The sequence below is a fragment of the Danio rerio genome, chromosome 13 (genome assembly GCF_052040795.2).
Source record: "Danio rerio strain M-AB ecotype USA chromosome 13, GRCz13ab, whole genome shotgun sequence".
In the NCBI taxonomy this organism is placed as follows: domain Eukaryota; kingdom Metazoa; phylum Chordata; class Actinopteri; order Cypriniformes; family Danionidae; genus Danio; species Danio rerio.
This window is the reverse complement of record NC_141033.1, coordinates 46,176,838-46,189,970: the sequence shown is the minus strand read 5'-3', so window position 1 is coordinate 46,189,970 and position 13,133 is coordinate 46,176,838. Positions and strand designations below refer to the sequence as shown.

The 13,133-nt window shown below is 46.7% G+C and overlaps 1 protein-coding gene across 51 annotated transcripts in view; it reads left to right on the top strand.

The window, feature by feature from the left end:
- ablim1a (actin binding LIM protein 1a) overlaps positions 1–13,133 on the top strand; it is a 110,724-nt gene that overhangs the window by 94,755 nt on the left and 2,836 nt on the right. For 45 of the 51 annotated variants that reach the window (XR_015504856.1, XR_015504841.1, XR_015504837.1 and 42 more), the window contains 4 exons: positions 2,749–2,810; positions 3,255–3,319; positions 3,669–3,743; positions 3,901–3,981. Coding sequence is in view for 6 of the 51 variants with exons in the window: in NM_001114316.1 (NP_001107788.1) it covers positions 2,749–2,810; positions 3,255–3,315; positions 3,503–3,510; positions 3,669–3,743; positions 3,901–3,981 (287 nt within the window). In the remaining 45 variants the exon portion in view is untranslated. 51 annotated transcript variants of the gene reach the window in all.

Here is a 13,133-nt window from a genome sequence, read left to right as displayed (position 1 = left end):
ATTGCTTAAGGAAAGAGATCCATAAGCAAAGTTCATCGCGACTGGGTTTGGAGAGAAAAATTGTTTCTTCTAAACCATGAACTGTGGTGGATAATTGAAGGAGGTGGGAAATGAAAGGAATAATGCGCATAGCGAAATTTAGATGGCCGAGAATTGGTAGGAGTTCTCGTTGTGTGCACATTTGTTTTTCGAGGAAAATTTGGGATAGAGAAATTATTCGATTGATTTTCTCTTTAGGAAGGGATGCTTGGAATTTATGCGAGTCTAGATTAATACCCAGAAATTCGATTGAAGTACTGGGTCCTTCCGAGATCAGCGAAAACCTGCTGGGTGATCGCTAGGTGTTTGGCTGGAGGAGATGACGGGGGGGGAAATAAGAAAATCGTCTAGAAGGTGAATGAGGTATGGGATTTCGTAAATATTAGACAGAATCCAGCATAAAGCTTCTGACATCATGTCAAATATTTTTGGGCTGCTTTTGCATCCGAAAAACAGAATTGATTTCGCCAATAAATGCCAAAAGGTGCCAGAAGTCTGGGTGGATTGGCATGATTTTAAAGGTAGGGGAAATGTCTTCTTTGGCTAGCCAGGTGTTACGACTGGCTATCTTTATGAGAGAGATCTCTTGATCAATGTCGTGGTAGTTAAGTAAATATTCGTCCAATGGGATAGTGCTGTTAATGCTAGGAAAGGAGCAATTGTGTTGGGACGAAAGGTCGACTACAAGGCGTTTTTGCCAGAACATTTTTGAGTAGCGACACCAATGGGGCTAATGCGCGAGATATTAAAAGGAGGAGCCTTGGAGTTCCAATCATGAAGTTGTTGTCGATTTCTTTTTAATAAGATAATCGACGGTTTCAGGTTCGGAGGTTGCAGACTGCAGGTTAGGACAGATTGGATAAAGTGAAAAATGGAATGTATCCTTTGTGAAGAGGATGTGGAGTGTAATAGGTTGGATGAGGGTCAGCTTCTGGAGCCAGCAGTCATGATCTCTAAAATAGAAAAAACAAAGAGAATCAGAAATTAAATCTTTGCAAAATAATACAAGTATGGCAGACATGAAAACTGTTTTAGTTTATATCCATGCGAGGCATCTTAATAAGGGCATGGGCGGCTGTAAATGGAAGCTTTTTTGATAATGCATGGTCCGATGACTTCATTGATACGATGTGCAAGGATGGTAGGGGTGGGTGTTCGTCTCCTAACGGGATGACAGATGAATGGAGAGCTGAGGATATGGGATATGGCTAGTCTGGTGGTCCTGGAAAACTGGTACCCCTTGAAGACTGAGCATGTGAAGTGATAGTGAAGTTTAAATTTGTATTTATAACAGTCAAGTGGGAAGTTTGTTTCTTTGCCGTTTTCACATCCGACTGACTTGCTATATAATCTTATATGACGCTTGTAAATCAACACATGAGTCGCTGGCGTATTACAATTGGACTTCTGTGCTTGATGGCATAATGTTTTTCAATAGCTTGTATTTACTGGTTGGGTAATAATCTTTTTAGAAGTTAAATGTCAAATGGAATTTTTTTTTTTTTTTTTTTTTTTTTTTTTTTAACTAAATTTACAAGCGTGTCTGGCCTATTCATTCATAAGGTCTTTGCAACAGAGTCAAGAGAGAGGGCGGGACCATCTCCAGTCTTTTAGCTCATTGGATGGAGACGCTTATCTTTAGAGCTATTGGCTTAAGAAGTTTCAGTCAGGCCATGCAAAAGGTGCAAAAGCCTGGCGGCCATTTTGTTGATCAAATTCAACATTGTTTGTGGCTGGAGCTGCTGCTCTGCTGAACACATTCCAGCAAACAATCTGTTAAACGATGGATAGCTTGTGTACTGCTAGGAGAAGGTGAGGGTTCCGTTTTATTGCAATAGCTTTGGAGTTTTGGCTTATATCTTGCTGGGAAATAAGGTTGAAGACACAGCAGATGCGTTGTGGAGGCTTTTTGAAGTGGAAGGTTTTGGTGTTGTTGTTTAAGCTGTTGATGAAATTGTTGGAGTTGTAGTTGTTTGAAATGGTAGCAATAGTAGTTGTTGTTGTTGTTGCTGTAGCTTGTATATTGTAGCTTGTAGATTGAAGCTTTTAGATTGTATATTGTAGATTGTAGCTTGAAGCTTTTGTAGCTTGTAGCACTTGTAGCTTTGTAGTTGATGAGCAGAGCAGAGCGTTCTTCCAAATGAAGATCCTGAAGATTGTAGCTTGTTGCTGCTTTATTTGTCCATGCTGGTTTAGAGTTGGTTCTTCAACGGAGCTAGCTACGGTGAAGCTGCTTCTTCCAAACGAAGATAAAGTGAACTGGAAACTTAGACTATTTATGGTGCCTTAGGGCTCGTATGATTGGAAGATTAGTGATTAGCAAATGCGAGACTGGACGTGATAAATCATAAGCACGTGATCCTCTCGAAATTAGTTTATGAATAAACTTCACTTAAAGGGGCTAATAATTTTGACCATAAAATGGTGTTTAAGAAATTAAAAACTGATTTTATTCTAGCTGAAATTATACAAATAAGACTAAAATATTATCAGACATACTGTGAAAATTGTCTAGCTCTTCATAAAAAGATTATGGTAATAATGATATTTGTACATATAATACTAATATAGTATTAATATATACATTCATTCATTCTATTTCTTTTCGACTAAGTACCTTTATTAATACATACAATATTTAAAAAAAAAATGTATTTGTAAATTTTTTTTTCATAGTGGATGTTTATTAAAAATGCTCTTGTTTTGCAGATCAAAGTTCACCATCTAAAACCGGTTCATTGCCAGGATATGGGCGAAATGGACTGCACCGTGTAAGATTTATTATATAATATAATTCATTCACTCATTCATCATTTGGCTTAGTTCCTTCATTCATCAGGGGTCGCCACAGTGGAATGAACCGCCAACTTATCGGGCAAATGTTTTACACAGCTGATGCCCTTTTAGCTGCAATCCAGTACTGGGAAACACCCATACACACTCATAAACACAAATACACAACGGCCAATTTAGTTTATTCAATTCACCTGCAGCATGTCTTTGAACTGTGGGGAATACCGGAACACCCGGAGGAAACCCATGCCAACACAGGGAGAATATGCAAACTCCTCATGCGAAGTTTTCAAAGTTATAATTTAAAAAAAGTACATTTTAAAGGAAAATGCTCAAACATTTTTGTGCTGCCCAATGTTTTTAAATTGTCATTCAGTGAAATGTTCTGTTTCTTTTATAATTGTTTGTTATCTTTGCTGCAGCCTCAGTCCACTGATTTCACACAGTATAACAGTTATGGGGACGTGTGTGGTGGCATGAGAGGTAAGTCTTTTCATTTACTTCAACTTAAATTACACAGATGAATATGAGAGCAATAATATTCACATATAGGCATATGCTCTGTGAAATAAATTCCTATTGTCTTATAAAGCATCGTTTAGTACATAAACTAGATATGGCATGACTCAAACTCATGACTCAAAATATTCTTATTATTTTTCCCTAACAGAGTTTCAGGTATGTAGACTTGATTATCTCTTTTAATCACTTATGTGTTCCCATATATAATTATTGCATCCTTAGTATAAATATAATGTGTAATATTCAACAGTTAAATCATTGAAATAGCTTCTCTACCTTTCTTTTATTATTATTATTATTATTATAATTATTAGCCTATGCATGACGGCCATCGAACACCCACTAGAATGGACAGAGGAGTGTCTATGCCGAATATGCTGGAACCAAAGGCAAGTGTAACTTATTAAATGATATTAAACTATATTTATTATGAGTTGAATTATCGTCTAGGGAACTAACTTATTGTAAGTTGACCACAGATTATATTTCGCACATTAGAAAGAGCAGATGCAGCCTTTTTGTACTGATTTATACGTGTTTTTGAAGGTTTATCCGTATGAAATGCTAATTATAACCAGCCGTAGTCGCTCCAAACTGCCCAGAGATGTGGACAGAACCCGACTAGAGGTAATTTTTCACAATTTACACTGTAAAAACAGGCTGGGTTCCACACAATTACTTTATGTTGTCCCAACACAAATCCATTAAGTTGACTTAATCGTGTTTACAAATTTAAATGGACTGAACATAAAACAGTTAAGATAGGACTTTTGTTGTTTCAACTCATTTTAATTAAGATGTTTGCTATTTGAATTCATGTGTTGTCAAATATGTTTGTATTGAGTGCAGAGATTTGACCAGTTACTTCCCAGTTTAGTTTATGATTTTAATGTGTATGCTTATGTTAAAACAAACATGATCCTGACATTTTTTATGCAATTCAAATAAATAAATCTTAAACACAAACCCAAATATTATGATTTATTTAACTCACATTTCAACCTTTTCAATTTCAAAATATTTTAAAATCTACACTCACCGGCCACTTTATTAGGTACACCTTAGTAGTACCTTGTTGGACCCCCTTTTGCACTCTGAACTGCCGTAATTCTTCGTGACATAGATTCAACAAGGTACTGGAAATATTCCTGAGAGATTTTTGTCCATATTGACATGATAGCATCCCGCAGTTGCTGCAGATTTGTCGGCTGCACATCCACCACATCCCAAAGGTGCTCTATTGGATTGAGGTCTGGGGACTGTGGGGGCCATTTGAGTACAGTTAACTCATTGTCATGTTCAAGAAACCAGTCTGAGATGATTCGCGCTTTATTATATGGCATGTTATCCTGCTAAAAGTAACCATCAGACGATGGGTACAATGTGGTCATAATGGGATGGACATGGTCAGCAACTATATTCAGGTAGGCTGTGGCATTGACAAGATGCTCAATTGGTAATAATGGGCCAAAGTGTGCCAAGAAAATATCTCCCTTACCATTAAACCACCACTACCAGCCTGAACCGATAATACAAGGCAAGTAACAGTAGAAATTAAGACTCATCAGACCAGGGCAACATTTTTCCAATCATCTTGTCACACCTGCTGCAGTGCCCTCTAGTGGTCATCAAGGGCACCAGTTTTTGTTTTGGTGTTTGTTTTTTTCATCCTAGTCATGTGATCACTCCTTGTTTCCAGGGGTCCGTTCTTCGTACGTGGATTACTCAGTTAGCTGGATTTGGATATTGACGATTTGACATGATCCAGGATCGTTTCGTTCTTCAAAGCTGATCCGAGAGTTGTTGTCATAGCAACAGTTCCCCTTCGGGGGGAACTTCAGCACTATAAGTGGATTTGATTGTAAAATCCACGCATTGGGAGGTTCGGTTCAGAAGCTACTCGTCTGAAAGAGTATTGAACGGGCCAATTAAGAATGAATTGGCAGCGCAAGCCTGCGCAGGTGAGCGGCATAAGCAATCAACTGAGTATATAAGCTCACCTGGCGCCAGCAGATGCTATCCTTTTCACTTCAGAGACTTTCTGATCGAGTCGATGAGGGTTCCTCCTGCTGTGACCAGCGATTCTGAGCGAACGAGAGCATTCTCCCGGTCCAGAGTGTGTACACGCAGAGGCAGACGGTCGAGCTGGGTTTCTCCCTTGCCTGGCGTTCTTTGGGTCCGGTCCTCCAGAGCGGTGCGTATAAAGTTGCAAACTTCACAGAAAGAGCAACACAGTCGTGCAGCACGTCCTTATCAGGACGGCGCTCCGACTGTGCGTTTCTGGATGCGGTGGTTTCCTGTCCTCGGATGATGGGCGCGGGCACTGCGTTACATGTCTGGGGGTCCAGCATGTTAATGCGCTGCTCGCGGGCAGTTCATGTCGTCATTGCGATGCCATGACTGTTGCGCAAGATCGCGGTTAGCCTTTGCAAAAGGGCGAACCACCCCAGTTGTCCCCTGCTCTGCAGCGGGCACTCGGGCAGATCTGAGGGTTTCAGCGAGAGATAATCCGTCGCCCACGGGCCCGCGGACCTCCCGCTCCTCTAAGCGCTCCATCCAAGCTTCGGGCGGGGGAAGCAATCCGTCTAACAGATGGTAGCCCTTACGCCCGATGACACCGGAGACCAGATGTCCACCGCGGCATCGGAGGGTGGGCTTTCATTGTCCGATGATGATCCAGACCCGCTCGCCCCCTTCGGGCTGGTGAGCGCTGTCACTACGGATCCTGAAACGGACATGTTAGCCGTGCTTTCCCGGGCTGCTTCGGCCGTGGGTTGGAGATGGTTTATCCCCCAGCTCCGCGCCCGGACCGACTAGAGGGGCGTTCCCTTCTTCCCGGAGGTGCACAGTAGGCTCACGCGGTCTTGTAAAGCACTTTTTTCTGCTCGTGCTGCGTGTTCCTCCACCCTAACCACTCTTGACGGTGAAACAGCCAGGGGGTATGTGGCGATTCCTCAGGTTGAGTGTGCGATGGCGGTAAATCCGCGCGGCGCCTCTTCTTGGCGGGTTCGCCTCGTCTCCCATCCAAAGCCTGTAAGTTATCTACCTCCCTCGGAGCTAGAGCTTACATAGCTGCGGGCCAGGCTGCTTCCGCCTTGCATGCGATAGCCACCTACCAGCGCTACCAAGCGCAGGCGCTGGCCGAGCTGCACGAGGGTGGGTCCAACCCAGGCTTACGAGCTTCGCACCGCCGCCGACTTAGCTCTTCGGACTACTGAGTCCGCTGCGTGTGCGTTGGGGAGGACGATGTCCACATTAGTGGTCCAGGAGCGCCACCCCTGGCTGATATGCGCAAAGTCGACAAAGTCTGCTTTCTTGACTTCCCCATATCCCCAGCCAGGTTCGGCGACACTGTCTGTGAATTCACCCAGGAATTCAAGGCGGTGAGAGAGCAGTTGGTGGGTGATGTCTTATCGGCGGTCCGTAGCCCGCTCCGCCCGCCGTGCCATTCATACCTGCTCCTCGCCGAAGGCGCCCGCCTACGAGAGCTGCTCCGCCCCCGCACACGCCTTCGGCGAAGCGAGCGCGTCGGGCACCTCGGAAGCAGGCAGCCCCCCTGCCCAGAACGCCGCTAAGTCCGGCAACGGACCGCGAAGCGCCCCTGGGACAGGCCATCTGGAGAAGAGGGAACTTGCTCTTTCCCCGCTGGAGGGCGGGGCCCCATTTCCAACGGCACTTTTTACTGCCATGAAAACATTATGAAAGGGCACTTTTCACTTCCCCAGATGTGACAGCCCGAAATCTGCCAGTCTGGGACGCATTGCTTTCTAGCTTGCAGATTCGGTGCGTTTCGCCAGTGGCTCACGAGCGCTGGGAGGACGGTCTCCTTTCTCCCACCTCTCGAGCCTCCCCTCCGGAGCTCGGGTTTGGAGTGAGAGCAAATATCTCACCTCCAGCTTTTCCGTGGGACCCGCGAGCTTCCCGGATCAGCACACCCACTCCGCGCTGCCCCACTGCTGGTACGTCAGCGATTGTAGCGATGAGTCCATTAGCGAGAGCTCTGCCTGCCTGGTTAGCGCGGGCCAGCTCTTCGCGGTGGCTCATACGCACAATCAGACTCGGCTATTCGATTCAGTTCGCGAAACGGCCCCCCAAGTCACGGGTGTGTATTCACCAGGGTCAGCCCCCTGTCCGCCCCTGTCTTGCGAGAGGAGATTGCTGTCCTCCTGGCGAAGGATGCAATCGAGCCGCTCCCTCCAGCCGAGATGGAGAGCGGGTTTTACAGCCCACGCTTCATCGTGCCCAAAAAGAGCGGTGGGTTACGGCCAATCCTAGATCTGCGCGTTTTGAACCGCTGCCTGCACAAGCTGCCGTTCAGAATGCTAACGCAGAAGCGCATCCTCCGGTGCGTTCGTCCTCTGGGTTGGTCTGCAGCATTAGACCTGATGGACGCGTATTTCCATGTCTCCACTCTTCCTCGCCACCGACAGTTTCTGCGGTTTGCGTTTGAAGGTCGAGCTTGGCAATACAAAGCCCTCCCCTTCGGGCTCTCTCTGTCTCCGCGGGTCCTCACCAAGCCCGCGGAGGGTGCCTCAGCGCCCCTTCGGCTCGCGGGCATCTGCATACTCAATTTCTTTACGACTGGCTGAATTTGCCCTCTCTTTGATTATGCACAGAGTTGATTATGCACAGAGACAAAGTGCTCTGGCACTTCCACCTGTGGGGGTTTCAGGTCAACCGAGAAAAGAGCAAACTCGCCCCCGTGCAGAGGATCTCTTCTCTCGGGCTGGAGCTGGACTCGGTCTCCATGGCAGCGCGCCTCTCCGGAGAGCGCGCTCAGCTGATGCTGTACTGTCTGAGAGAGCTCGACAGTAAAATAGTGGTCCCACTGAAACTATTTCAGAGGCTCCTGGGGCATATGGCATCCGCAGCCGCTTCATGCCGCTCGGATTATTCTATATGAGACCACTTCAGCACTGGCTTCACGATCGAGTCCCCAGACGCGCATGGCACGCGCGCGCACACCGAGTCTCTGTTACTGCGCTGTGTCGCCGCGCCCTCAGCCCTTGGAGCGACCCCTCGTTCCTACAGGCCTGGGTGTCTCTAGAACAGGCGTCCAGTCTTGTTGTCGTTTCAGCAGACGCTTCCAACACGGGCTGGGGGGCTGTGCGTTGCGGGCATGCGGCTGCGGACCTGTGGAAAGGTACCCAGTTGCATTGGCATATCGCCTGCGGACCTGTGGAAAGGTACCCAGTTGCATTGGCATATCGCCTGGAGCTGTTGGCAGTGTTCCTCGCTCTCCACCGTTTTTTTCCGGTGCTGGAGCGGCAACACGTGCTGGTCAGGACGGACAGTACGGCGGCGGTGGCGTATATCAGCCGTATAGGGGGTATGCGCTCTCGCCGCATGTCTCAGCTCGCCCGCCGTCTGCTCCTCTGGAGTCATCCGCGGCTGAAATCGCTGCACGCCATTCATATTCAGGCAAGCTCAACCGTGCAGCCGATGCGCTCTCACGGCAGCCTTGCGTCCTGGAGCATGGAGACTCCACCCCGAGTCTGTTCAGCTGATATGGGCGCGATTCGGGGAAGCCCAGATCGATCTGTTGCTTCCCCCGAGATCGCTCATTGCCAGTTGTTCTTTCCCTGACCGAGCGCTCTCGGCACGGATGCACTGGCTTACAGCTGGCCTCGGGGCACGCGCAATACGTGTTTTCCCCAGTGAGCCTGCTCGCGCAGTTACTGTGCATGGTCAGGGAGGACGAGGAACAGGTTGCTGGTTGCGCCCCTCTGGCTCAACCGGACCTGGATGTCAGAGCTCTCCCTCGCGATAGCCCTCCCCTGGCAGTCCCTTCGAGAGAGCACCTACTCTCTCAGGGACAGGGCACCACCTGGCACCCTCGCCGATATTTGGAGATTTTTAGACGTGAGGAAGACTTAGGTAACCTCCGATTGCGGAGGCTAATACCGTCACTCGGGCTAGAGCCCCCTCCCCGAGCGCGCCTATGCCCTGACGTGAAGTCTATTCACTGAATGGTGTGTCTCTCGCTGAGAAGACCCCCGTAATTTGCCAGATCAGCGTTGTGCTTTCTTTACGCCGAGAGAAGCTGGAGAGCAGGCTGTCGCCCTCCACACTCAAGGTTACGTGGCTGCCATCTCCGCTCTCATAACGCGGTGGCTGGCAGCACCGTGGGAACGCATAACCTCATCATCCGGTTCCTCAGGGGCGTTAAGCGAATTAATCCACCCCGCCCCCTCTCATGCCCTCTTAGGATCTCGCCCTCGTACACAAGCCGCGTCAGATCCCTTCGATCCTCGACTCAGTATATTTCTGTCCCTGAAGACAGCTCTGCTGGTCGCGTTGATATCGATCAGAGGGTCGGGGACCCGGAGGCATTTTTCGGTCAGTGACTCGTGCCTGTAATTGGGCTGGCTTCTCTCACGTATGAGACCCCGCCCGCGATATGTGCCCAAGGTTCCTACCACTCCGTTTTAATACGAGGTAGTGAGCCTGCAAGCGCTGCCCTCGGAGGAGGCAGACCCAGCCCTTATTTATTGTCCAGTTCGCGTTTTGCGTATTATCCGGACCGCACTCAGAGTTTAGATCATCTGAGCAGCTCTTCGTCTGTTATAGCGGTCGGCAGCAGGGAAGTGCCGTACCGAAATAAGTTCCCACTAGATTGTGGATGCCTTCTTTCACTATCAGAGCCGAGATGAGCCGCGTCCCCCGAGAGCGCGTGCGCACTCCACTCGGAGCTTCGCATCCTCTCGAGCGCACGCACGCGGCGCCCCTCTAACAGACATCTGTAGAGCTGCGGGCTGGGTGACACCCAACACATTTGCAAGGTTTTACAATCTGCGAGTGGAGCTGGTTTCCTCAAGGGTATTAGGTAACCCTTGGTGATTGAGGAAACAATTCGGTAGGGTGTTGAAACACGCTTGCTGCGCCATTTTCCCTAACACGGAGATACGTGCGCCTTTTTATCTGTCAGTAAAGTTCCCCATCAGGTGAGCCCTGCAGATTCCTCCGTGGCCCCCAGCACTGACTCAGCGGAGGAGTCACTTGCTGGCCCACTACGTTGTAGGTCTGCCCGCTGGTCAGCCCGCGTTTTGGGTAAAGGTGCCTGCTATGCGTGGTCCCCACTAGGCGATCCCATATGCTTATTCAGCCACGGTTAAGTCCCCCCCTGGGCGGACCCGTGTCTTCCCTCCCCGCTAACCACTCTTTTGCTATGCGTACTCCCCCTTTTAGGGCTAGTCCATATGTAAATTCTGCCATCTATCCCCCCTTGGGTAACGGATGGCCTCCGCAGCGTCCTCCCTATCGGGATTGCACGCTTCCCAACGTACTGTCGTATTTTCCTAGAATTATCTAGATGCTCACGACTTCCCAAAAAAATATATATAAATCCGTAAAACTTCTGTTGAAGTAGGATAAATTAGGGCCAGGGACACGTTGGAGGACCGCGCCCCCCATGATGTGGGTGCGTCACGCTTGCTTGACTATCTCCTCATCGGGGGTGTTGGTAAGGTGCAGTCATTATGGCGCTTTCAATGGGCTCCCAATGCGTGGATTTTACAATCAAATCCACTTATAGTGCTGAAGTTCCCCCCGAAGGGGAACGTTCGAGGTTACTAAAGTAACCCTTCGTTCCCCGAGGAGGGGAACGGAAGCACTATACTCCGTCGCCATAATGACTGTCCCTTAGCTGTTGAAAGTCTCTTCAGCTTAAAAAGGATAGCGTCTGCTGGCGCCAGGTGAGCTTATATACTCAGTTGATTGCTTATGCCGCTCACCTGCGCAGGCTTGCGCTGCCAATTCATTCTTAATTGGCCCGTTCAATACTCTTTCAGACGAGTAGCTTCTGAACCGAACCTCCCAATGCGTGGATTTTACAATCAAATCCACTTATAGTGCTTCCGTTCCCCTCCTCGGGGAACGAAGGGTTACTTTAGTAACCTCGAACGTTCTGCTAGGTCAAACCTGATCGGGAGCAGGTTCAATTCATATAAACAGGATTAGATCGGCTCAGTTCAAGCAAAGATAATACAGAAAGTATGTTCTGAATTCTGATATTTTCTTACAGTAGTAGTTATATACACTTGGGAAAATGGTAAATATTTTTTAACTATGTATATATAAAGTTATAGTCATTAATAAAATAAATTAAGTTATACATTTTAATAAAACATATGCCATCTGCACCCTTGAAATAAAAGTAGGCTACAAAGATTGCCACCTGGTGGTGCAAAGAGAAAACTTATTGATATGAACTTTTTAGATCGCTTTAGTACAAATTGTGTATAATAGAAATGCACAATATGTGACTTTTTTAAAGCAATAATACATTTCAGCAGTCATAAACATGTTTTGATAGTTAATATGCCGGTGATTTGATGCTTCACAAAAGTTGCAGACGCCTTTACCAATATGAAAACACTTTTGTAAACAACCAGTTATTCTTTACACCGATTAAAAAATGGCTACTATAATAAAGAAAATATTTTCTAAATGTGGAACTAAATACATTGATTTGCATTGAAATACATGATGAATACTCTTGACACATGAAAGTGTAAAGCCTGCAGCTCACAACAAATGTGGAAGGTTATTGCGTGTCATATTTAACAAGCCGTTTACTGCTAATTTGACGTAATTTTGCTCACATGGATAATTGAATATTAATCAGATGATGTCATTACGCTGCTGTGCCGTCAGCCAATCGTTGCATTGCTGATCATGATTTCGAGGATCGATAGATCTGTCCTTCACAACACACGCAGCGATCTCAGATCAGTTTATCCAGACATTCTAATCTGATTCGTGAACTTGTTTGAAGAACCAAATTAGTGAGAGATCAGTTATCAAGATTAAAAGATCCAGGATCTGCCAAATCATCTTAGATCATTTAAGCGAGGTACGAAGAACGGACCCCTGCTTAATTTGTGATCCGTTTCATCGTGTTTGGTTTGTTTGTTCAGTTTGTTTAGTATCATTACTATGTTTTTGGATTCCTGTTTAGTTTTTCTTTGAATCACTCTTGTGCTCAAGTTTTGCACTGACAATAAATGTGTTTTGCTGCACTTGGATCTTTCCCTTATTTTTGTGATACCAGTCATCACACTTCTATTGTGCAATTTTGGTGAGCCTGTGCAAATTTTAGCCTCATTTTCCTGTTCTTAGTGGACAGGGGTGGCACCTGGTGTGGTCTTCTGCTGCTGTAGCCCCTCTGCCTCATGGTTGGATGTGTTGTGCGTTCATAAATGCTCTTCTGCAGACCTTGATTGTAACGAGTGGTTATTTGAGTTACTGTTGCCTGTCTATCAGCTTGAACCATTCTTCTCTGACCTCTGGCATCAACAAGGCATTTGCGCAAACAGAACTGTCGCTCACTGGATGTTTTCTCTTTTTCAGACCATTCTGTGTAAACCCTAGAGATGGTTGTGCGTGAAAATCCCAGTAGATCAGCAGTTTCTCAAATACTTAGACCAGCCTGTCTTGCACGAACAACTATGCTGCATTCAAAGACACTTAAATCATCTTTCTTCCCCATTCTGATGCTCGGTTTGAACTGCAGCAGATCATCTTGACCATGTCTACATGCCTAAATGCATTGAGTTGCTGCCTTGTGATTGGCTGATTAGACATTTGCGTTAATGAGCAGATAGACAGGTGTACCCTAATAAAGTGGCCGGTGAGTATATATATATTGCATTATAAAACACTCCCATCCTCATCACAAACTCTGTAAATGTCTAGGTTTTCCCTCACCAGTGTGCAGTATTGCATCAATGTTTGATCAGAGGGCAATGCTAGATTTTGACTAAAGGGTAGATTTTTTA